This window comes from Onychostoma macrolepis, chromosome 15, assembly GCF_012432095.1.
Source record: "Onychostoma macrolepis isolate SWU-2019 chromosome 15, ASM1243209v1, whole genome shotgun sequence".
In the NCBI taxonomy this organism is placed as follows: domain Eukaryota; kingdom Metazoa; phylum Chordata; class Actinopteri; order Cypriniformes; family Cyprinidae; genus Onychostoma; species Onychostoma macrolepis.
The window spans coordinates 47,724-73,452 of record NC_081169.1 but is presented as its reverse complement, the minus strand read 5'-3'; the positions used below and the strand labels follow the sequence as shown (position 1 = coordinate 73,452).

The 25,729-nt window shown below is 36.8% G+C and overlaps 1 protein-coding gene across 1 annotated transcript; it reads right to left on the bottom strand.

The window, feature by feature from the left end:
• Positions 1-649: 649 nt before the first annotated feature.
• On the bottom strand, positions 650-25,378 carry cux1b (cut-like homeobox 1b). Its single transcript, XM_058799660.1, has 23 exons — positions 25,225-25,378; positions 24,179-24,289; positions 22,715-22,762; positions 22,409-22,487; positions 21,294-21,431; positions 20,152-20,275; positions 17,853-17,929; positions 17,575-17,641; positions 17,219-17,267; positions 16,631-16,735; positions 12,397-12,585; positions 10,794-10,852; positions 10,223-10,271; positions 10,027-10,123; positions 8,243-8,370; positions 7,003-7,066; positions 6,762-6,874; positions 6,566-6,682; positions 5,319-5,402; positions 5,159-5,215; positions 3,453-3,533; positions 3,301-3,365; positions 650-3,157 (listed from the first exon to the last, which is right to left on the bottom strand). Exons 1-23 carry the CDS (start codon positions 25,288-25,290, stop codon positions 3,106-3,108), a joined length of 2,019 nt encoding a protein of 672 aa, XP_058655643.1. The 5' UTR covers positions 25,291-25,378; the 3' UTR covers positions 650-3,105.
• Between the last annotated feature and the right edge of the window lie 351 nt (positions 25,379-25,729).

Genomic DNA, 25,729 nt, shown 5'->3' with positions numbered 1-25,729 from the left:
CAACACAGTGTCCGAACACTCACTGAGCCGCAAAGGACTGTGGGAGGAGAGCGAATCCACACGTTTATGAAGAGTTGTACTCTAGACACATGTGCTTTTCTCATCAAACAACACAGGTTTCATGGCACGCACTCAGTGTCTCAAACACACATCTGCTACTTACTTTAAAAATAAAGTAGCTACAATATGTGTCGACCGATGATGAAGTTATCCAGCCGTTTACTGTACTCATTCTCATTCAGAATGTGTTCTGTGAGATTCATTTCTTAAACCAGACAGCCTTGTCAAATAACAGGAGGAACGTGAATCACATTAGAAACAGAACGAGGCTGGACGTGTGGCCTGTGAGTCTACAGACAAGCACGGAGCGCAACAGTGAACACACACTCATTCTGAGCATCTTAGATGGAGTTTAAACAGGGAAGAACATCTGAGAGATTCATTATCATCAGCGTTGGGAAGTAACTTACATGTAACTAAATTACTCACTGTAATCAGTTACTGAGAAAAAAAAAGTGTGATTTAAATTAAAGTTACTTATGAAAATACACACACACAGAGAGAGAGATTTAATTGATTTATTTCATAAATTGCATCGACTGCTCAAAAATATGAGACACCAATGTTTCAGGAGTTTAGGACGCAGAATAGGACACATGCTTATTTTATTTCCTGTTTGGTTTATGTATATACTTTATTTATAACTATGCAAAGATTTGATTTCAAAACAGTATCATGAACTATTTACTAAACCATTTCTTGTTATGGTTTTAAATCTGTATTTAACCTCAGAATGATCTCAAAGTAAGTCTGATTTTGTGGTGGCTGTGCTTTAAAAATTAAATGATTATAATCTTATTTCAAGTGATGATGGATTTCGAAAGTGACAGTAATCTGTGCTGAGTTCTACTGTACCCTGCCTGCTTTACATGTTTCAAAATGATTAACAATTGAAAATAGTGACACTACTTATTACATTTTAAACAGGGTAACTTGTAATCTGTAACCTATTACATTTCCAAAGTAACCTTCCCAGCACTGAACACCATACACGCGTGTCTAAACGAGACATGTAGGATCAAAGCTATGATTCGGGAGTTTTGAGCTCAGCATCAGCACTACATCATGCACTGGAGTTTGTGCTCATTAATACCATGTTTTTTGGATCCGCTGAAGTAGCAGGTACATACCACGGTTCATGAATACAGTCATCGTTATCATTGACTCTCTCAGTCTAATAGATTTCACATCAAACGTGCTGCAGGTTCAGGGAGTCACCGTATGCAGCTCAGATTAAACTCACAAGCAGCTTCAGTGACAGATAATCTGCAGCTGCAGTGAAGATCAGTCTCTCGCATCACTGCATCGGACACTCTCTGATTGGCCGGGTCCGGTCACATGGGCTGAGACCTCCGACAGACGATGCCACAGGAAATCAGGCAGCCCGAGGTGATGATGCAGCATGCTGGGAAACGCAGAAGCAGAGGTCACGTGGGTCAAATGAAACGAGGAGCCGCAGCTTCACTAAAGAAGTACTTTCTGAATCTCATTGAAAGCCATTACTGTCATGTCTCTCTCAAATAACACAATAAATCCAACTTGAAGCACAAAAAGCATCCGACCAATAACCCAGGCTGCGTTAAAAACACCTCATGTTCAGATCCAGCTGCTCCTGGGAAAGCTGATGTACAGCCGAATGAACTGCTGAGGGTCTGGACTCATTAAGAGCCGTTAGATGAATTATTCAAGCGCACAACACCCCGCTGGATGTCTGCAGACTGATGGAGGAGACTGTTTTCCGTCTCACTAATTATTCATTACAAAATGAGCCTTTAACATCTGCTTCCACGATGAAAAAGACGAACCCGTGAGCAGAAGCCCAGTGCTCGAGCATTTTCTCAGGACTTCTGCCACCAGCAGTCCACAGCAAGCCCTTCATTTATTAATAATTAGATTCAGCGGATGCCACCTTCAGTGTGCAGGAGTCCATGCCATTTCACACATTATATTTAAAGCCACTCCACAGATGTTCCTCTGAATCAGTAAAGAAAATGTGGAAATATCTCCAATTATTGGTTCATGCACAGTACTGTTCAAAGGTTTGGAGTCGGTATGTTTTTTTTTTTTTTTTTGGAAAGAAAACAACACTTTTATTCATTAAGGATGCATTAAATTGATCAAAAGTGACAGTAAAGACATTTACAATGTTACAGTAGATTTCAGTTTCAAATAAATGCTGTTCTTTTGAACTTTCTATTCATCTGTGAATCCTGAAAAATAAAATGCATCAGTTTCCACAAAAATGTTGTGCAGCACAACTGTTTTCAACATTGATAATAATCAGAAATGTTTGTTGAGCAGCAAATCAGCATATTAGAATGATTTCTGAAGATCATGTGACACTGAAGACTGCAGTAATGATGCTGAAAATACAGCTGCGCATCACAGAAATAAATTACAGTTTAATAGAGATTCACATAGAAAACTGTTATTTCAAATTGTAATATTTTATTTTTTTACTGTATTTTTGATCAAATAAATGCAGCCTTGATGAGCAAAAGTCTCCTTTCAAAAACATTAAAATCTTACCAACCCCCAAACGTTTTATTAATTTGATTTTATTAGTTTTATTAATAGATTAATCTCATAATAAAGAAAACACACATTCCATGAAAGCTTAAATTTAATTTCAAGAGACTACACCTAAAGTCCCAATAGTTGAATATACAAAAAGAAGGGATATAAATATCGTGTCAGATGCTGTATCTGCCACAAAGTTAAATAAACCATTACCACTGATTTCTCTGTAAAGCGTTATAATCATGTATGCAAGAGCAACAGATCACCATCGGGTAGGTGCTACAGATGTTAGAGAGGATTGATTTCAAGTCAAATAGATGGTAACAGAGAGAAAATGCCCAACGCATGACCTGCAGAACATCTCGTCATGTAAATTAACAGCATCAAACCGTTAAACCTCATGTCAGTTTAATATTTAATATTTAACTAACCTGGTCCTAGTACCAGTAATTAAAGACAAGCTATGATTTTCATGTCATAAATATGTGGTTGATGTGAACAGCTCTCTCTAGTGGATAGAAGCCGCTACTGCCACGTGTCTCCATCCTCGTGGAAACGGTGCAGGTGGTCTGAGTATCTGCGGGAAGAAAGAGGAAGAAAGAGTGTGTGAACCAGAAACCACATGCATTAAACACAACTCATGTCAACACACAGTGGTTCAAAACCAGAAACTCAGATCAAATGTCATTCAGGAAACTCGCACAGGGTAAAAACACTCACTTCTTTGCACAAAATGCAGCACAGTCCCGACCGATACTCTCACTCCAGGCGGCTTTATACAGCACCTGATCACACACACAGGCAAAACGCTTAAAACAGCAGGACAACACGAGCTGTGCTGGACAGTGTAAACCGAGGATCACGTGACTCACCAGGAAGACGAGGCAGTGCAGGATCAGCGTGTAGAAGAACGCCACAGTTCTGGCCGTCTTATTGGAGAGGATCACACGACCCTGAAACAGATTCGCCGAGCATCAGCACAGACAGCAGCAACAGCAAAAGAGGAGGGAAATGACAAAACACACAGCTACCGAAGACCAAGCGAACTGGATCAGGTTTGGTGATATATGAGCATGTGTTGTCAGCTTAGCTCTGAATGTCTGTACAAGCATCCCCCATTAACTAAAATGTAGAATCACTGTATGTTTAGTCATGTAATCAACAAAGTTAAACACACTGCCATAGCAAATTATTCAACATTGTTATTAGGAACCTAAAAATCTAAAAAAAAAAAAAAATAAAATAATGAAATTTCCCCCAAAAATGAACATTTGCTAAAAATCAAAGAGTATTCACCCTCAGCCCATCCAAGATCCAAGTTTGTTTCTTCGTGGGATTTGGATATATTTAGCACTGCATGAGTGTCTCAGCAATGGATGCTCTGCAGTGAATGGGTGCCGTCAGAATGAGAGTCCAAACAGCTGATAAAAACATCACAATAATCCACACCACTCCAGTCCATCAGTTAACATCTGGAGAAGACAAAAGCTGAAACATATCCAGCATTACGACGTTTTTGACTTCAAACCGTCGCTTCAGGCTAAAATATGAGTCCATAATCCGTAATAACTCTTCCTCCAGTGAAAAAATGCATCTCCTGTTGTCTCTCACATCAAAATCAGCCATATATTTGTTTAGAGCTGTGCAGATTTTACTCCTGATTCATACCAGACGGTTTTCAGTCAAAAATGTCTTAACGATGGATTTGTTTCAGCTTTTGGCTTCTGAAGACATTAATTAATGGACAGGAGTGGTGTAGATTACTGTGGATTATTGTGATGTTTTTTTTGTTTTTTGTGATGTAATGCTAAATTTCTCCAAATCTCTTCCGATGAAGAAACAAGCTCATCTACACCCTGGGAGTACATTTTTATTTTTTAGCAAATTTTCATTTTTAGGTAAACTATTCCTTTAAATTATAAACTAAATAAATAAAAAAAAATAAGCCAATCAAAGAACTATGCAACTCTTTTAATTACAAATTTTGTATAAAATAGTAAATAGTACAAAAAGTTTAATCATAATAATAATAATAATAATACTTTTAATAGAATAATTACAATACTAATATTTATTGCTGTTGTCATTTTTATGTTTTCAAAATTTAAAACATAGTTTTTCTTTTGGTGGAAAACCCCAAGGAGACCTTAAATTTAGCATAAATTCCTACTGTGGCATATATCCAAATGAAAAACACCAGACCATGAGATGCTCACGTGCAAAGAACACGGATTCACACGCGTGTGCACTACTGTATATTACGATATTAGTGCTGTCAAACTATTAATCACATCCATAATCAAAGTTTTTGTTTACATGTGTGTGTGAACTGTTTATTTATTATGTATATATATATATATATATATATATATATATATATATATATATATATATATATATATATATATATATATATATATATATATGCATGTGTGTTTATTTATATATACGTAATAAATATACACAGTACACACACATACATATATTATGTAAACAAAACTCTTATTTTGGATGCGATTAATCACGATTAATCGTTTGACAGCATTGGATGATATCAACACAAACACAGGTCACACACCAGACTGAGCGTGGCCTTGTCCCACGGGCTGAGGCTCTGATATCTCCTTTGACGCTCCTGAAGAGAAAATCACATTATAAACACATCACAACTAAAACCTGAATGCACAAAACCAACAAACAATTCCAAAACTGAAATTTGAATATGCTCAGATTCTCACCTTTTTGCTGAAGGAAGCAAAGGGATCGAGTCTCTCCTCGTACTGAGATGAGTAACGCATCACTGTATCATCACTGTCTCCGGCCTAATACAGAAACACACGTCAGGCTTCAGTGCTCGCCATCTACTGTAATGGGACCTACAATCTCAATCATGCTCTGAACAAAACTGATGTTTGAGATCTAATTATACTAAATGCAGTCCACATTCAGGCTAACAACGTGCAATTATGGCACTAGTAGGGGTGTGCGATGCGTCATCTCCGACAATATCATAACTGTTGTTTAAACAACGTGTGAGCTGACATTGTGAACTTTTTGCGAAATAAGTGACATACTCAAACACATCTTGAGAGCTTAGTAAAAAGCAGTTAGAATGACCCTGAAATTCATTCATATTTCTAGATGGTACAGCTAAGCAAAATCTCACAAAAATTTTGTTTTTTCCCGAATATCAGCACCCCTGAAAATTAGATGCCGATTTTAAATAAATAGCCGAGCAACACAGTAGGATTTGATTTCTGAATGAATCAAGTCAGTGATAGACCTTTCTCACACTTCCTATATCCGGTGACTGAAGCAGTGTAACCCCACGTCCAGTCCCACACTTATTTTCCAACTAACCTGCTGCAGTCAAGTTCGTCTTCTCATTAACATTGTTTTTCCCTTACTGATCATATTTCATACCCGTTTACATTTTTTAAATTAATTTTACTGATAACACCCTTACAAAAAAATAACTATGGTTTTACTATAGTAAATATGTAGTAACCATGTTTTATTTTATTTTTGAGTTTGGAAAATTCTGTACACCGTAATCATCAGAATATCTCTTCGCCTGTCTCTGAAAATGTCCGGATTTTTTAAATCATCCTGCAGATGCTCATTTTAACAGGCTTTTATTCAACTAGCATATTGAAAAATATGCATAACTGGAAAAATCGTTACTTGATTCATTCATATTTCAAATTTCTTTAAAAGAAAATCTCACAAAATCTTTTCGTAATTGCAACTGCAGCGTAAATGCATTCATGCCACCTCTGAGCTGCATTAATCAATAAATATTAATCAATAACAGCTTCTGTGCCACGTCTGGAGTGCAAAGATGGATTTTGTTGATACTGATTTAATTTGATTGGTAACAGTGTCTTATCCCAGAAAAATCATACCGCACAACCTTAGTGCTGAAATGTCCAGGTTTATTCATCATCCACAGAAGCGAGATGTCAAACGGCTCGCTGTGACTTACTCTGTTTGGGTAGCCCTGCAGAAACTTGATCTTCTCGTAGAGCTTGATGTTGTCGGCCCGCAGACTGTCCAGCTCGCTCTGAAGAGCCTGTAAGGTCTGCTGTAAGGAGCTGTTCGCCTGACGGACATCAACAAAACGGCACATTCAGCCTCTCTTCCTCTGAGCAACAGGAATCATTACAGTGACGTGCACTCACGGCCTCCAGCTCCTGGTTACGCAAGCGATATCTCTCCCTCTGACTGGAGATGATGGACAGCAAAGAGTCCATCTGACCCTGAGGAAGATCCGTCTGAGGAGAGCCGCCCACACCTCAACACACACAGAGAAAAACAGCTGTATGAACATCTCATGACTAGAGTGATTGATGACAGTCTGTATTATGTGTCCATGAGCATTATATGGTCATCCTGCTCTCATGAACATGTGCTTTAGTTTACCTGAGAACAGAGCAGTGGCCTCTTTAATGGGCTCAGGGATGATCACCACACTGCTGTCTGCACCCTAAATTACAGAAAAACAATAGATTACTATCACAAATTACTGTGACTTGTATCAAGATGCCTTTTGTACTTGTGTGTAAGGCTGTGCTTTGGATGAGTTTAGCTGTCAGTTCATATATCTCCTGAAAAACACTGCAAACCTCCACATCGGTCATTTGGAACAGATTCACATACAGTTTTTGTAATCCTCCTACAAAGCGTGCATCAGCATTCTTCACACTCAGATCAAGTTACTAACTGCCTTTTCAGTGTTCGACTCCATTCTTCAGAAGAAAATATAAAAACCTGGTCCCTGTTGAAGACTTCAACAGGAAGTCAGTGATTTTACGTGCCAACACTTATATTACATAAAAAGAAAAAAAAAAGAAAAAAGTTTGAAGTCACTAGTGTCTAGAAGTCTCTTATGCTGCTTTAATTTGCTCAAATATACAGAAAAAAGTAATAACGTGAAATATTACAATTTAAAATAACTGTTTTCTATGCAAATCTATTGTAAAATGTAATTTATTTCTGTGATCAAATCTAAATTTTCAGCATCATTACTGCAGTCTTCAGTGTCACATGATCTTCAGAAATCATTCTAATATACTGATTTGCTGCTCAAGAAACATTTCTGATTATTATCAATGTTGAAAACAGCTGTGCTGCGCAATATTTCTATTGAAATTTTAAAAGAACAGCATTTTGAAACAGAAATCTTTTGAAACATTACAAATGAATTTACTGTTGCATCAATTGGATTAATCCTTGCTGAATAAAACTACTGTGTGTTTATTATTTTAACGTTCCTTGAGGTTCACTTATAACGTTCATCAAGTTTTTTGCACAAGAAAAAAAAAGTATTATTTTCAGCCCTCATACTGACCCTCCATCTGAAATTTTCTCAGTCTCTTATATTTTGTCAGTAAATCTTTTGTCAGTATTTTTAGGGCTGGATAATGTTAATTTCTGCAATTAATATGGACAGTTTAGCATGTTAAAAATAATTAAAGCGACATTCATTTCCTGAGCCAATGCTAATGTTTTTCCCCAAACTTTAATCAAAAACATGAACATAAAGCTGTCGATCCAACAGAAATAGCAGATAGAGTGATGACAACATCTGCTAGTAAATAAAGGAAAAGCTAAATTATTATTGTGATAATAATAGGCTCCGAAGCTCATGCTCGTGTCTGACCTCAGCGTCGGGCCGTGACATAGTCTGGATGGTGCTGAGATCCTGCTCCAGTTTGAGGATGAGCTCTTTCTGTTCAGCGCTGGTCTTCACTGCTGCAGAGAACTCCAGCTGTAGAGACGCATAACGGCCTACACACACACACACACACACACACACACACACACACACACACACACACACACACACACACACAGAGTAAAGCCTTTAGACAACATTAAATCAAATCTGAGCTTGTTTACCATATTTGACGTGCTCTATGTATCTGCATTGATCAATGTTCACATGCAAAACTTAAATTAAATCTGTTATCATATGAAGTGATTGCATCTGTATGGCAGCTACACATCATAATCGATCATAAACAAATCATTACATAAACTCATGATAATAATTTAGCTTTCCTTTTATTTACTATCACTCCATCAGCTCTCTGTTTGAACGAATATTTCAGATATCTCAGGTTTCATTAAAATAATTAAATTTGTTTCATAGATAAATGAAACTTTTAAGTTTGGATATTTGATAAAAGGATTTATTTTTTGGTTAAACTATCCCTTTAAGCCACAAAGGTCAGGTGTGTATATATAAGTATTGATACTTATGATACAGGTATTGTATAGCGAGAAACGATCATCACATAAAAATCTAGATCCTAAATGTTTTTACTAGTAATTTTATCATTTGTATATCATGAAAATAAAATAATGATATCAATGTTATAATAATTTAAATAATGACATCTCTCATTCAAACAGAGAGAGCAGATATAGTGATGACAAAGACAGAAACATCATCTAGACTACAGTTATTTCACTAAATAAAGGCAGTTTATTAGAATGGCTTTAACTTTTATTCCTTAATTATGATTACAGGACAGACTGTTAATTAATAAATACTTATTTTGTGTGTTTTCTTGCACAACAATATGTTATGACCTCAAAACACTTTTACCATAGCGCATGATTTGAAAAATAATACATCTGATTTTGCATCACATAACCAGCTCCATATGTATGGCTTTTCTGATGTAGTAAACTTGCTCAGTAGCTCACCCGGTACAGCACTGCACTGTGAGTCACATGGAACATGAGTCATAAGTCATTCCACAAAATAGCTCAAAGACTTGCAGAAGCAAGCTAAAATAGCACGGTTGCTTTGGTTTTCATCTCACATTTGCTTTTGTTAACACCATCGGTTAGGTTTAGGGTAGGCGGTGTGTTATTTTCAAGCACGATCGAGCAATAACCGTTTAGGGACGTTTCATTTCCAAAGAGCCATGATACGCACACAGTGATAAAATGTTGCCAGATTCACATACATCAGTTTCAGATAAACTGAAACATGCTTTTTAAGCACCACTCACTTTAAAAATGTCACTAAATATACGAGAACCAACATATTATCATGTCGCCACAGGCACATTTCTCCAATGAGCCTGGGTTGTTTAAATGACAGCGAGAGCTGGATTTTAAACCTGAGATTTAACCTACACAGCCACAATTTAAAAGCATCTACTGGACTATTAAATATATATATATATATAATATTATAAATAATTTCTTTTTATGTTGATGTTGAATGGCTATAATTACCAATCCACACACACTGGTCTTTATGTGAAACTCATGTTCAGCCTTTGCTGCACTTTTGTTTTTGTTTTTTTACATTGATGCCACTTCACGTCAGATTTTATGGCTGATTTGAAATATGTTATTGAAATGTGAACTTGACTAGCAGTTTTTGAGATGTTGGTATTTCCTCTTTTTGACTCAAAACAGACTCACTGCTGAGCTCGGTGTTAGCGATGCGCAGAGACGCGCTCTCAGACTGCAGGCTGCGGTTCTTCTCCAGCAGCAACACCTCTAACGGTTTAGATGAGTCCTGTGGGAGAACATCACATTAGATCAACACCAAAAATAAAAATAAAAATATCACACACAAAACAAAAAAAAAACAGAAAAAAAAAACACACATGCTTACCTGCGCTGTGGAGCTGTCACACGGCCCAAACTCCATCGACTTCAGGATGCTGTTAATATAAATGTTCCAGCTTTACTTCAGCCATGATTAAATAATACAACATAATGTTCAGAGATGTAGCCAAGCACTCAGAAGTTTTAAGTTTTAGTTGCTCTAAGCAAAGACAGGGTTTGGTTTTATATATTATGAAGAGAATCAGATTTCCCGAGTCTATGGATTACAGGTAATAATGTTGTAAATAATGTTCATGTTCCTCGCACAGACTGATTGCTTCATAAGACTTCAATATAACATCAGGAGTTGCATGTATTAATTTTGTGTTGTCTCATGTGTTTTTTTGACTCTCATAGCAGCAGTCGCTGTTGACTTGCATTGTATGAATCACAAAGGAGCACGGTTTCAGCTAAAAATCATCTTTACTGCTCTACTCAAGAAAAAAGTCATGCACATCTTGGATGGCCTGATGAGTAAATTTACAGCAAATTTTCATTTCTGGGTGAACTATTGCTTTAACGGGCATGAGACTAGAGATGTCATTAGCAGGAGTGCAGCATGCAGGAACATCTCTTACCTGAACTCTTTCTTCACCTCCTCATAGTCTGTCTGTGTCTGCAGCTTCTCCTCCAGTTGCTGGACACATGAAAAGACTGTGATGAGGGCAAATGTACAACAGCGGAGCAGCTCAATCGTACGCACACAGCCTGTTACATCAACCTCTGTTAAATCAATTGGTGAATTGGCCTGAACTCACGAGTTCTCATCATTCTCAATCTCTTTAATAAATCAGTCACTAAATCTCAATATCAGCTTAATTTCTGTGCTTTACATGAGAGGTCCATGAGATGCTCTTGGGCGGTAATGTGTGCAGACTGGTCGTTCACATGAAAATTACGGTGTCTGAATTTGTAAACTGGCACAGCACGTATTGCATTCAATAATAAAATACTTCTTACTTTTCAAGGTAACACTTTAGTATAGGGACCAGTTCTCACTAATAATTAGTTGCTTATTAGCATGCATATTTCTAGCATTTTGGCTGTTTATTAGTACTTATTATAAAGCACATATTCTGCATGACCATATTCTACATCCCTAATCCTACCCAACACCTAAACTTAACAACTACCGCACTAACTATTAATAAGCAGTAAAATATGAGTTTATTGAGGCAAAAGTCGTAGTTAATAGCTAATACTGAGAACTGGACCTTAAAATAAAGTGTGACTCTTTTCAACTGTTAATATGTTTTGTAAGTGTGCAGCTGTTTAGTAGGAAATTAAAATACTAGGGTAACACTTTAGAATAGGGAACACTTATTAACTATTAACTACGACTTCTCCCTCAATAAATTCTTAATTTGCTGCTTATTAATAGTTAGTGTGGTAGTTGTTAAGTTTAGGTATTGGGTAGGATTAGAGATGTAGAATAAGGTCATGTAGAATAATGCATTAATAAGTGCTTAATTACTACTAATAAATGGCTAATATTCTAGTAATATGCATGCTAATTAGCAACTAGTTAAGAGACATTCAAATAAAGTGTTACCAATACGAGTATAGTTATACAGGGGAACAACACTTTCTGGAAAGATTTTAATACAATTTCATGAATAAATGTGATACTGGCATTTACTTTTTAGTTTATTGTCAATAGTTGCATTTGTGGATTATTGTGCCATGCTTGACTCTGGAAAACCTGCTAATTTCCTACTCATCATCTCTTCTGTGTTTTCTGTACATTTTTTCACAGACATGGCTGTGCCTTTATTTGGATGAGCATCCAGTCTATTTCTGTAGTCACTAGGGATGCACCACAATTCTGGGACGAAACAGAAACCGAAAATGCTTTGTAATGATTAATATTTATTATTTTATTAAATAATATAAAGTAATTTTTTAACACTTTTTAGACCTGCCAACCTCGGAAAAAGCTTTTGTTAGTAGTCAAAGTATATTTTTGTCTTTTCGGCCGAAAATTCGGTGCATCCCTTGTAGTCACATCAACTGCAAAAAAATCAAACATCAAAATTTTGAGCAGCTTCAGCTACAGTATGCACCAGTCTTGCAGGACTTCAGCTTTTGGTGTTCATTTAGAAAGCAATCCAGGACGGCAGTTCTGTCTTGCAAACTGAAAGTGGAGAGTAATGTAAGAGTGGCTTGAGTGAGGAGGTCTACCTTGAGCGTGGCGGTCTGGCTCTGGAGCTGCTGCTGAAGCTGGCTGATCTGTGCGGCTGAGCTCTCTCGGAGCGTGGAGAGGCTGGCCTGCAGTCTCTGGACGTCCTCCACCAGCTGGAGCATCTCACGCTCCTTTGCACTGAGCTCCGCCTCCAGACTCGAGTGCAGCACCAGCTCCGCACTCTCATCCTGATTAACACACACACAAGACACTGAGCACCATATAAACACACACAGACACAGCAGGTTTACTGTGCATTACTCATGTTCTGTGGATGAAACAGGTGAATGTGGACCAACAGTAACGTTAGCCAAAATCACAGTGGAGCACCTGCTAGAGTCAGAATTAGGACTGTGTTCAGTGTCATGTTTAAATGTCATCAGTGTTAGGAAGGTTACTTTGGAAATGTAATGGGTTACAGATTACATCTAAAATGTAAAAAGTAGTGTAACTATTTCAATTACTTTATTAAAGTAACGTAACATTTGATTACTTTTCTAAATGTCTAAAGCTTTCAACTGTTAATCATTTTGAAACATGTAAAGCAGGCCGGGTTAACCTTGCAGTAGAACTCATCACTCATTACTATCACTTACCAAATCCTTCATCACTTCAGTTAAGATTATAATAATTTAATTTAAAGCACAGCACCACAAAATCAGACTTTAGCACCTCTTTTACTTTGAGATTGTCCTGAGGTTAAATATAGATTTAAAATCATAAGAAATAGTTATGATACTGTTTTTGAAATCAAATCTTTGCAAAGGAAACAGAAACACTGGCATCTAACAATGCCTTGGAAAAAACAGTTAATCTTAGAAAATAAAGCACACATAAACCCAAATAGGAGATAAAATAAGCATGTGTCCTAAACTCCTGATTGGTGTCTTATATTTTAGAGCAGTCGATGCAATTTATGAAAGAAGTCAATTAAATCTGTGTGTAACCCCCTTTGTAATTGTTAACATTTTCATAATTAGCTGTAATTTAATTACACATTTTTTCTCAGTAACTGTAACTGATTACAATTACATTTATTTTGTACGCCGTTACATGTAGCTAGTTACTCACCAGCACTGTATGTCACTAAGAAAGATGACATGAACAAAGCTCAAAGCTAAAGAAGAGTACAAGAATAAAGATAAACAAAGACAGAGATCAGGACTGAGTTTCCCGCACAGCTATGTAACCACCGTAGTATGATGCATTATTGAAGAAATTAACTAGCCAGTTTCCCAAAACCATAGAAACTGTCACACATCCTTGTTTCAAACCACATTGGTTCAACACAACAGAACTATTGTTAATGATTTACTGAGGTTTTGGAGCTCGAAACTGAATTAATGTCAGTTTATTACAGCTCATTTACATGAAGAAAGCTGCTCTTTTTATTATGGCATTTGAGAACTACTCTGCTATTATTGTCAGGGTTCGTACATATTTTTATCAATAAATTTCCAAATTAAATATTTCTAAATATATTTATCATATTTGTGAGGTAAGATTACTTAGTTTCGGTTCATCATTGTGAAGCGCTCCTGCTCAAGGCCGAGACGGCAGAAAGCGCATCCTGTAGGCTATGTTTTCTTTATTTTACAAAAACAATATTTTGTTGATATTGTAAGTGCACACAAATAAAAGTAGACCCTTTACAGTTCCGATTGATGTATTACTTGTACGTTTATGAGCAAAAATGGCAGCATATTTTAAGTTAAGTTGTTTCCACTAAAAAGAAAAAATATTATCGCGCTCCATGTCCTGCAAAGCGCGCTTTAGCTTCTATTCTCCACACAAACGCTTGGATATGCACCTAAAAGTGCACATTTAGTTAAAACGTCTAAACTAACATTGGGATATGCTTGAAGTGTTTTATAGCTATAGATTTTATTTTAGGCAAGTCATGATGATTTGAGAATGCTAAATTGATCAAACAGGCTATGGTTGACTCACTGTAGTGTCTACTGCTGGCTGCTTGGTCACTACTTTAAAAAACGAAAACTTGAATTTAACAAACAAAAAATGTTCCAAACATATTTCTAAATTAACTTAATAAAGAACCCAAAAGAAATTGAACCACTTTTCCATTAAAAACTGAACTATTTTTAATGGCTGCAACAGCAGCTGTGTAATGGGAGAGAGAGAGAGGCTCCAGTCGGACTCGGGCCAGTAATTCTGATAGTTTGTCGGACAAGGGCCGGGCTAGGGCTTGTATTTGAGGCCCGTGCAGAGCTCTACTGCGCTTGTTTGGTATCAAACTCAATTTTGTACTCGCAAAAGCGGCTTTATACACGCATGCGCGCGCGCTTTGGATGTGAGCGCACAGGAAACCGCCAGAGTGCGCAAGCACCAAATGGCTTAAAAATACGTGCAAATAATACATTTTTGTGACGATGCAACAATGACCCCATTAGGCAAGTGACAATTCTGTCAACTGTACCGAGACGCGAGCGAAAGTCTTGTATCGCAGCGTGCAGCGGCTCTTGCAGTGCAGACGAGATGCGCAGATGAGAAGCCGCTTTAAGAGAAAGAGAGAGAAGACGCGGTACAGCTGAATCACTCGTGCGGTTATCAAGTGATTGATTTGATCTGTGTGGATTAATTTACACATCTACCCTACAAGCTATATTGAAGGAATGCGGAAGCTGCAGGAATGAGTAATGCGATAAATGCGCGATCTGCACCTGATTAAACATAATTCTGTTATACAAAGATTTATGAAACAGATTTCCATGACTTTTCCAAAACTTTCTGGGTTTATTTATTTTTCCAAAACTTTTCCAGGCCTGGAAATTGCCGTTTTAAAATTCCATGACTTTTCCAGGTTTTTCATGACCGTACGAACCCTGTATTGTTCACTTTTTTGCTTTATTTTCAAATGTTTGATAACCTTATAACTTTAGTAGCTTTAATAAGAAGAATGTTGAATTTACGCAGTGAAGACATTTTTACATTTGGTTAATTTTTGTAGTATTTCTTACAGGAATACTATGGTTCGTGTAAATAAATTGATTAATTTGTTCTACTGTATTTCACCGTCCTATTGTTTGTAATTTGCTGTTATTTTATTACTGACTGTCTTCAATAAGCCTTTGCCCACATTAGTTAGTCAAGTATTAGTTTTTTGCTGTTTTTGACAGTTGTCCAGTGGTGTCTTAAAAAACAAGTTTACTTTGTTGACTCAAAACCTGTTTATATAGCATATGTAAGGGATAATCAACGGTTTGCTGTGCATTAAAGGATTTTAAATGCATGACGCAGAGGCAAAGAACCACCCGACGGTTCAAATCATACACGGATGAAATAGTGCGGTAAGATCACATGTATTTGAATGAATTATAGCATTTATTTCAATTAATTATCGATCGAGAGAGAATATAATTTAGCAATCTAGTATCTAGGCTATTTTATTAATAAAAATCGCGGGGAAGCGTTGACAACAAGTTCATGTGTGTGTGCGCAGAGATCACCCGACATCTCTCTCTCGCTGTGTGTGTGTGTGTGTGTGTGTGTGTGCGCGCGAGCGAGTGATGTGTGTTGGTTGGTGTGCATCAATTAAAGCAGCGCATTAATATAGAACGGTGATTAAACTGACTTGGAACTATCTGTGCATTAAACGGTTATACTGCATACCTGCCAGCCAATCAGAATCCAGTATTCAGACAGACCATGGAATAAATGATTATATACTTTATGAGATTATAGCAGTGGTTTAGTTTATTTGGCAAAACCATATTGAGGAGTTTAAGATTCGGCAGTCTTATAATCTCGCTCCCAGCCACCTCTACAGTAGAACATGTGACCCTGCAGCACAAAAGCAGTCTTGAGTCGCTGGAGTATATTTGTAGCAATAGCCAAAAATACATTGTATGGGACAAAACTTTTCTTTTATGCGAAAAATCATTAGGATATTAAGTAAAATCATGTTCCATGAAGATATTTTGTAAATTTCTTACCGCAGATGTATAAAAACTTAATTTTTGATTAGTAATATGCATTGCTAAGAACTTCATTTGGACAACTTTAAAGGAGATTTTCTCAATATTTAGATTTTTTTGCACCCTCAGATAGTTGTATCTCAGCCAAATATTGTCCGATCCTAACAAACCATACATCAATGGAAAGATTATTTATTCAGCTTTCAGATGATGTAGAAATCTCAGTTTGAAAAATTGACACTGAAGACTGGTTTTGTGGTCGAGGGTCACATATGGACCAGCAGCGGAGAGCAGGTACCGTGTATGGAGTCGAGTCGATCCGTGTCTGCGGTGGGGATGATATGTTAGCTGATGTGAGCTGCTCTCTCAGAGCTTCAACCTCCCTCTCAGCAGCTTCTGCTCTCTGCAGAAAAACATCATCAATAGAGTTAATAACGCCTCCATCTTAGCTTTTAAAGGGACAGTTCACCTCAAAATGGAAATCCTCATGTCGTTCCAAACCCATAAAACTTTGGTTAACCTCTGAAACACAAATTTAGATGGTTTTTTTTTTTTAATGAAACCCTATAAGTTTCTGTCCTTCCACTGAAAGTCAACAACCAAAATTTCCAAAACGATACTTTCCACAAATGTATTTCAAGATAAGCCAAAGTTTTATAGGTTTGGAACAACATGACGACGACAATATGATTGACACGACACAATTTTCATCATTATTTGGTGAACTAACCCTTTTAACATTCGTTTTTTTGCATTTTAACAATTTATGTATTATTTTTTATATAAAAATGCATAACCAGGATGAGGAGAAACTGTGTGTCTGTCATAAGCGTAATCTGGAAACTCGGAATTTGATGAAAGTGTTACAAAAGGAATGAATCTGTACCTGATTGGCTCGCTCCAGATCGGTCATCACCATGTCAGTCTCATCAGCTCTGAGAACCAAATAAATTCACCATTATCTCTCTTGTAATACATGTGTACAAATGCAGAGATGATTTTTCATAAAAATGTCAATGTCTTTACTGTCATTTTTGTGACTTTAATGTGTTCTTACTAAATAAAAGTATTAAGCATTGAGTAAATCTTACTGATCCCATACTTTTGAACGGAAGTGTACAGTGCGAGTGATCAACTTAAGCTAGCTGAACATGAAAGAGTTTATCAGAGGTGAGATTAATAATAAATTGGTTAATAAATGAATACGAATGATGATCCACATATGAAGTAACAAGCACTTACTTTGCAGTCGACTCTTCATCATATTTGGTTTTCAGGTCAAAAAGCTCCGTCTGAGTTCGTTCAAGTGCTGCAAAGACACACAACAGCATAATGCTTTATATAACAATCTAAAATATATTATATAACCTCCAGCGTACACACACACACACACACACACACTCTTTAGCAGAGCTCCTGTTTATTAGTCCATGCAGGAAGAGCTTGTGAATGGATAATTCGCTCATAAATCAAATACAGATGAGATTTTAATCACAAGATGAACTGCACTTCTCTGGTACCTGTCTGCAGACTCTGGGCTTTGAGTTCAGCTTCCTGTAGTTTACCAACCAAAGACTCGTGCGACTCCTGGAACTTCCTGTTAGAACACAACAAGAGATACTTTACTCACAAACAAAAAAGATGGCACACAGTAGCTATGTTTACATCACCCTGTTTTTTTGCACATTTTGAAGTAAGTATCGTATCAGAAACGAGTGATGGAAACGCCAAAGTTAGAATAAAAGTCCTTGTGCGAGGGTTAATATGAATAATGGGAGATGGAAATGCATTTACCGAATAAATTCCTCCATGCACATCAAAAAAGTCTTTGCACTATGGGACGGGATAAGCTGCCAACCAGCGGACCGATCTTGTTGCACAGCATCTGAAATGTTGTTATGGTCTGAAATGCCTGAGCAAAGTCTGTCATCAAAGTATTTCTGTATAATCGTCTTTCACGACTGCGTTCCCAAACAGCAGATATCCACCTCCGTGAGTTTCCGTGCGTTTCGTCTGCTCGCTGTGCAAGTGATGGTTTCACATTATTTTGATGGTCCCTTAAACACATTCTGTTGACTATAAGTTGCACTAGGGGTGTGCGATATTGACAAAAAATTATATCTCGATATTTTCAGGGATTTTATTGATAATGATAATTAGATGATATTTTGCTGATTGTGTTATAATGCTGGTATCTTAAGGACTGTACCGTGGACAGCTGACTCCTGAAGTTTTTGATATTCTTCATATTCTGTGTATCAGTTCACACTGATAGAAATTAATCTTTTCCAATAAGTTTAAACTGATTTTTCGTTTTATGGGCATTTTTACCGTTATAAAGCCATTTTTTCTAAAAGTGTCCAATTATCCTTTGAGTCAAATTAGTCAAATCAGTATCAATAAAATTCATCTTTGCAACGCAGAGGAAACACAGAAGCTGCGTCTGAAGAGGTGTTTAGATGCGTTTACACACTGTTTAATGCAGGACATGAATGCATTTAACCTGCAGTTACAAATGCATAAATCATTTTTGATATATTAAACATAAAATGTTGAATACTGATATTTGAAATACTTAAAATTTGAAGATACTTTGAATGTGAAATTGAGCAAGTCACTGTTTATAAGTGAGTCACTGCGATTGAAGTGAATCATTTAAACGGTTGATTCATTCAGAGACGCAAAACAGTGCTGTGGCTGTGTTTGGAATTATTTTATTTATCGAAATAGCACAAAAACAGGAAATATGGTGTCTAAAACGTAAGTCTCTTAATAAACTTTGTTTATTGAACTGTTGTATAAAAAAAAATAATAATAAATAAAAAAATCAATATCACATTTGTAAACATGGTAAATTAAAAATAAAAAAAACGCCACTCCCCATTGATAAACTAGGCTATATTATGAAGTGGTATAAATATATACATTGTCTGCCCCATGTCTTAAATCTGAGATCATTCTAAATGCATTTTAATAGTCTGAATCATGCAGTGAAAGAACGCACTCTAAATGCACGCTCGCACTAGTCTAGACTCCATCACGTAATGCATGCGTGCGCTCTGTAGGGGTGTTCTGAATGGATTTTGCAATATACTCAATGTCAAATCACACATCGTTAAAACAACAATTACGATATTATTGTTACGATATTATAGTCAGTAGAATGCCATAATCACAATAAAGAGTCAGCAGATATTAATCAAACAGTCAAGTACTCTAATGAGAGTTTGTTGACGTGTAGGTGCAAAGTTACTTATTGTAGACAGAATGTTCAAAAGGGACCATCAAAATAAAGTGTTACCCAAGTCATTTATTATATATGAAAATTATTATATTCAGTGGCTTCTCCTACTTTTCTTAGTGATATTTAGTCTCAGTTTATCAGGAAGTGACGATTTTGTTCTCTTTGACACGCTGGATGGAAACGGTGCTTTCAATTTTGCGCATGAATTTAATTTGCAACTTTGGATGGAAACCCAGCTAGAGAGAGAGGAACAGCATCCAAACCCATGATGAGTCATTTGTGAAAACAGACTCCAATTACATAATGCTCTTTAAATCTCCAGGCTTGAAAACCACAGGCAGGTGAGTTTGATCAGGGTCGAAAACTAAATACTGAAAGACCTTCAGAATTACAAGTTAATCATGTGGACAATTTCAACAACCTGCTAGAAATCCACAATCTGAAGTGGCAGAATAGAACTTTCAATGCCATTCAATGGCTGGTCTATTGCTTTGATGACAGTAAAAGTGACGTGACGGCTCACGATTTAAGCTGTGGATTATATAAAGATGAGATGGAGCACGATGGGTACTGACCTTTCTTTCTCCTCATAGCTTTTATGAATCTGTTGCTGTTTCTCCAGGGCCAGATTCTCTGCCTGGTTCTTCATGCTCTGCTCATACTCTCTGATCTTCTCCTTTAGTGTTTTAATGGTCACCTCTACAAACAGATCACACATTTCAGTGAAGCTGTGACTAACACACACAACCTGTGCTAATACGCTCCTCTGATTCTCAGCCAAGCGAAGTGGAGCCTGTTGTGAACCATCCCTGTGTTTAAACAGCTTTGAGAAATGTAAAATGATATAGAGGGTTTACGCTGCTATGATGTGTTGTTTATGTGACTACATAACCAGTTCAAACAGAAAACAGTGTGCATCTGCGTCATGCCATTTCCAGCACTGGAGAGGATTCTCACGTACTGACAGCTGCAGATTGATCCCCAGATTTGCACAGTTTAACATTAGGGCTGTCAAAATGGCTGAAAAACTAAATTGGAATTTTGTACTTAAATATGATCAATATTCGAATTTAAAATGCATAATTTCAGTTAGGGGGGAAAAACGCTTTTGGCTTCTCTCCTGAGGCCACAAGAGGCGCATCGAGCAAAATATTACTAATGCACGTTTCTTCAAAGCAATAAAATAACACGACTATCTTTGAAAAAAGTGCATAATGTTTAAAATAACGTTTATAAACCATATATAATTAATAAAGTTGCTTAAACAAAACAGCATCATGCATGTATGTATAGTTTAATACAACGCACTGAAAACCAATCACAGAGTACTTTCTTCATTTAATCACATGAGATGCAGTGGGATGCGGAAAAACCACCATAAAGTCTCGAGACATGTTTTTTAAAAGTTGAACCTACATTAATTTTACATGCTTTCTAAACATGCGGCTCTCTTGTGCGAGACGCGAGTGCAACGTTGATAGATGTCCATATTCAATATATTCAATATTCAAAATTAGAAATTTTTTTTTGACAGCCCTATTTAACATATTCAAAGAGCAATGTAATGCAACGATCCAGTAACACTTTTTTCCCAGAGTACAATATCATTATTTTGTGGCCGTGCCATTTGAGTCTCAGCCTAACCTCATCTCTACTACATGCATCATGGGGAAAAGAAGACAGGATGTTTCCAGTGTTGTGTGTGTGCATGTCTCACCCTGGTTCTTGACCTCAGCAAACTCTTTGTTGTACTCCTCGAGCGTCTCACGCAGCTTCTGGTTCTCCGTGTCTATGTCGTGCATCCTCTGGACCTTCAGATGCAGCTGCTGCGACAACTCCAACGCCGGCACCGGATCTACACACACACACACACACACACACACAGTTAACACTGCCTTCAGCAAAGCTCTCAAACAGCTGAGCAACACAGGCTTCTTATAACTTAAGTTTGAGTTCTTTTCATTTACTGACCCATCTAGGCCCAGACAATCTGCAAATCAGGGTATCTGCAAGTTTAAAATGCTTTATTCAATATGTACTCAAATTGGTTTACGTACCAATATACCATTTAGGGATGCACCGAATGTGCAGCAACTGAAATCATGCTGCCGTAATTGGCAAAAAAAAAAGAAGCTCTTTCGGTGTTTGGCTGAATAAGCAAAAAGATTGAATAAACTGCACCGAACAATGACGTGACGCGATCAAATAACAACCAGCGTGAGGCGTGAATCAGTGTTACTCGTCAGTTGCTCAGTAACATTTTTATGAATTTTTACAAGGCATGTGTTATAAGTGTGAAAAACATCTTTTCAAATTCGTAATGAGAATCATTTATAAATCTGCTGTTGTCAACAAAAAGAAAAAAGCTGAGAAAAAGCAACAGCTCCATTAACATTCATAAATGTCAGTATTGCAATTTTACTGTTAAAATAAAACATTGATTGCTGATTTTCTGTCAAATAAAAAAATTTAAAAAAGACAATAATAATGATAATAATAATTACAATAGCTCCATTAGATTATATTATTATAACATTCACACATACAGTAGTGTTCAAATTGGGATCTGTAATATTTTCTAATGTTTTAAAAGAAGTCTCTTCTGCTCAGCAAAGCTGCGTTTATTTTGTACAGTAAAAAAAAACAAACATGCCTGATTCAAGAAGGGGGTCTCAAAAATGGCCAAAATAACATTTTATAAACTTAGTTTTAAGTTAAATTGTGCTTTGTTATTATTATTATTATCTACTATTATTACAACACAAAGGGAAATATTTGAGGATTCTGATGTTTTAATCATGCAGCTCATATGATTCTGACACACAGACTTACCCGGCACATCAATCAGTCGTTTATAGACGTTTAGAAAGGCCGTCTCTGACTCTTTACTCCTCTTACTCAATGCATCAATCTAGAAGAGACACAGATGAGCAAACATCATCCACACACAGACTTGTTCCAGACGCGTATCAAAAACAAACTAACAGCACCGACTGTCCCTCAAACATATCCACTCATAATGACTGTCCTGTCGTGTGGTCTTGTGCTGACTAATTAAATTACACTGCCTTTGTGCGGTGCTGAATAAAGTCATTCATCTGCTGGTTTACTTCTTCCACGGTTCAGGAGAAAACTCACCTCAGCCTGCAAACTCTTCAGCAGCGGAGCCACAAGCTTCCTCAGATCCTGCATCAGACACACAAAGCACACAAAGACTGTTAGTTAGGCAAATAAACATGATCTGACACTCAAAAAGCTTCAGTATCAAATATCACAGACACTTCAATGCACTTCAATTGTACTTCATACACTCACAAAACACTAGACTTCCCAGAGCATCAGTGTATTTCTCATCTAGCACTGACTGGCAGACATCATGCTTGCTTTCACGGCTCTGCAAAAGCCCAACATGTTGATATTCCCCTTGTTGTGTGTGCACTAGGCCTGTCGCAATAATATGACCTAATATCATTTTGCTGAACTTGATATTGCCCATAATGTTAATAAATGCTTTCTTGAAAACTGCATAATTACAGAAAGAAACGCTTGGCAGAGTAAGTCCAAATGGACTGTTCTGAAGGATACGATAAAACAACAACAACAACAACAACAAAAGGATTAAAATGATTAATAATACACTTAAAAATGTATTATCAATATTTTTTTAAATAAACATTTATAAGAAATATAACCGTTTTAAACAATCTGATCAGAGTCAATAATGTCAGACATTGTCATTTGAGCTGCATGATCTGAAGCTTAAGAGTGAATGAACACCAGTAAACTAAAGCACTTTGCTAACATCTTAATTCATTAACAAATTCAACCTAAATTAGGTTAATCAGATACACAAAATTAATGTAATAAAACTTGAACTTACATCCACAAAGGCACAAGCGAAGTAAATCATGTGCTAGTCTGAATGTGTGAATCCCATTTAGACGTGCTCTACTTGTAACAACATATTAAGCGCAAAGAATTTACAAAATAGCATTGTAATGTTATAATAAAGTGCATATTCTGCACTTTTGTTCTCCGGTCTGGTCCACAGGCTGTCTCAACTCTAAATTCTCAACCATCCCAAATGGCAAAAATATAATTGAAATATATGCTAAATATATGTTGCAAACAGGGAAGCTCAATGAAATATATTTAGTTTCAATCTTCATATACCGATATATTTTTCTAAATGTATTTCTGGGGCAAGAAAATGCATTTTCTTGGACTGAAATATATAGGAGGTCAAAATATATATTTTTAAATGCTTTAAAAAAATATATTTCTATATTCAAAATATATTTACAGAAATATACAAAAAAATGACCCAAACAATATATTGGTAGAAAATATATTTACTTCAATATATTTTAACAAATATATTCTTTTGGCCATTTTTTGTGTATTTTGAAATATATTTGAAACTCCTTGTGCCCATCCCTAATTTTTTTTTTTTTTTTTTTGACATTCCAGTGTTGAAATATTCACACAGAATTAAAAACAAGCATCCTTTGAAGCTCTGACTCTGTGGACACCTGTGTAATGGATGGTGAGGGAGGAGCGTATCCCAGAGCCACGCACCTGAATGACAGACATAAAGCTCACCTCTGGCGTGTTCTTCTTAAACTCGCGGCTCTGGTCGATGAGTTTTTTCCTGGACTGCTCGCTGTCATCCTGCCGGCTGGCCAGCAGTGTGGCGGTGCTGTCTAGCTCTCTCTGAAAGACAACAACTCACAGTTAACAACTGATGAACTCACAACTGATAGATTCAGAGGGTCCAGGTTAACACATGAACACTGCTTACACGATCAAGAAAACAACAGCCAACACAATTCTGTTTTGTATGTTTACATTAACAATGCAATCAATGTTCTGTTTATTAAAACAAAGTATAAGCTTTTCCGTCCCCAAATTTAAGTTTTAATACTTTTCTTATATCATTTAAGACACTGAAGGCTTTTTATAACTGACTTTTTAAGGACCTGCAGGAACCCTGGGACCTTTGTGCTGATAAGTGATGCATACAATTGTCATATTTCATAATATTTTGTTGTTGTACTGTGGTTTATTCTGTAATCCATTGTTTTAGGAGGCACTGTCTCTGTTGCCTCATATTTGTTTTCATATTTTACACGCAGTTTGCAGGACATCTTTTAAATCAATAATACGCTTTGCTAAACAATCTACCGTATTCACAGTTTGAATAAAAGTTGTGTTTTTAATGCTAAAAGCACCAACAACCACGTACACAATGAAAAGTTGTGACAAGTGCGTTTAAATATGAATCTGATCAATTATAGTTCCGTGTGTTAGTCACTGAAATTGTGATGATTGACATTTTGGCGTCTCGTGACCGTGAACAAGAAACTATTCATAACTAATCATAACTATTGATTAATCTAGCCTGATAAAATACTGAGATACGACCCCAGCGAAGTCAGGATCTTCAGGCCAAATTATTCAAACTGTTAACGAACTTGTGTTTAGCGTTAAATGATAGTTCGTGTCTGTTCTGCGACTACTTTGGACAATGTTTACATCACAGCTGATCGGCAAACAAAGATAATCAATGACCAATGATCAACGAGTCGATGCAGGAGACAAACACACATGAACACATGAAAGAGAAGATGTGATAGAGATCCACAGACCTGCAGCTGCTGCAAATTAAAGCGCTTCCAGAACTGACACATCGACGCCGCGCTGCTAGCCGCCATCTTCGGTGCTCACGCGACACGACGGCAGACTCAGGGTTGCCAGGTTTCCACAATAAAATCCGCCTAACTGCTACCCAAATACGGGGTTTTTGGCGGGGATCCCCTGGTAAAATTCACATTTCAGAGGCTAAATCATGTTATTGAGGTCACTTCAACCCGCGGCAACAGTTTTTATTTTTTAAGCATCTTATGTACTTATTTTCCTTTTATTCTTCCTTCAGGTTTAGTTTGGTTTATTTTGACGCTTTTTTTTCTATTTGTGGTTATGCACAACGAGGCTGAATAAGATTGGATTTATTCTGGAATGTGATTATGTACCTTGTTTGGTTGTAAAGCTTATGCATTAATAAAAATAAAAAATAAAAAATAAATAACCCTGCAGCAACAGTGTTAAAGTAGCGCAATTCCGCGGGAAATCCGCGGACTTGGCAACACTGCA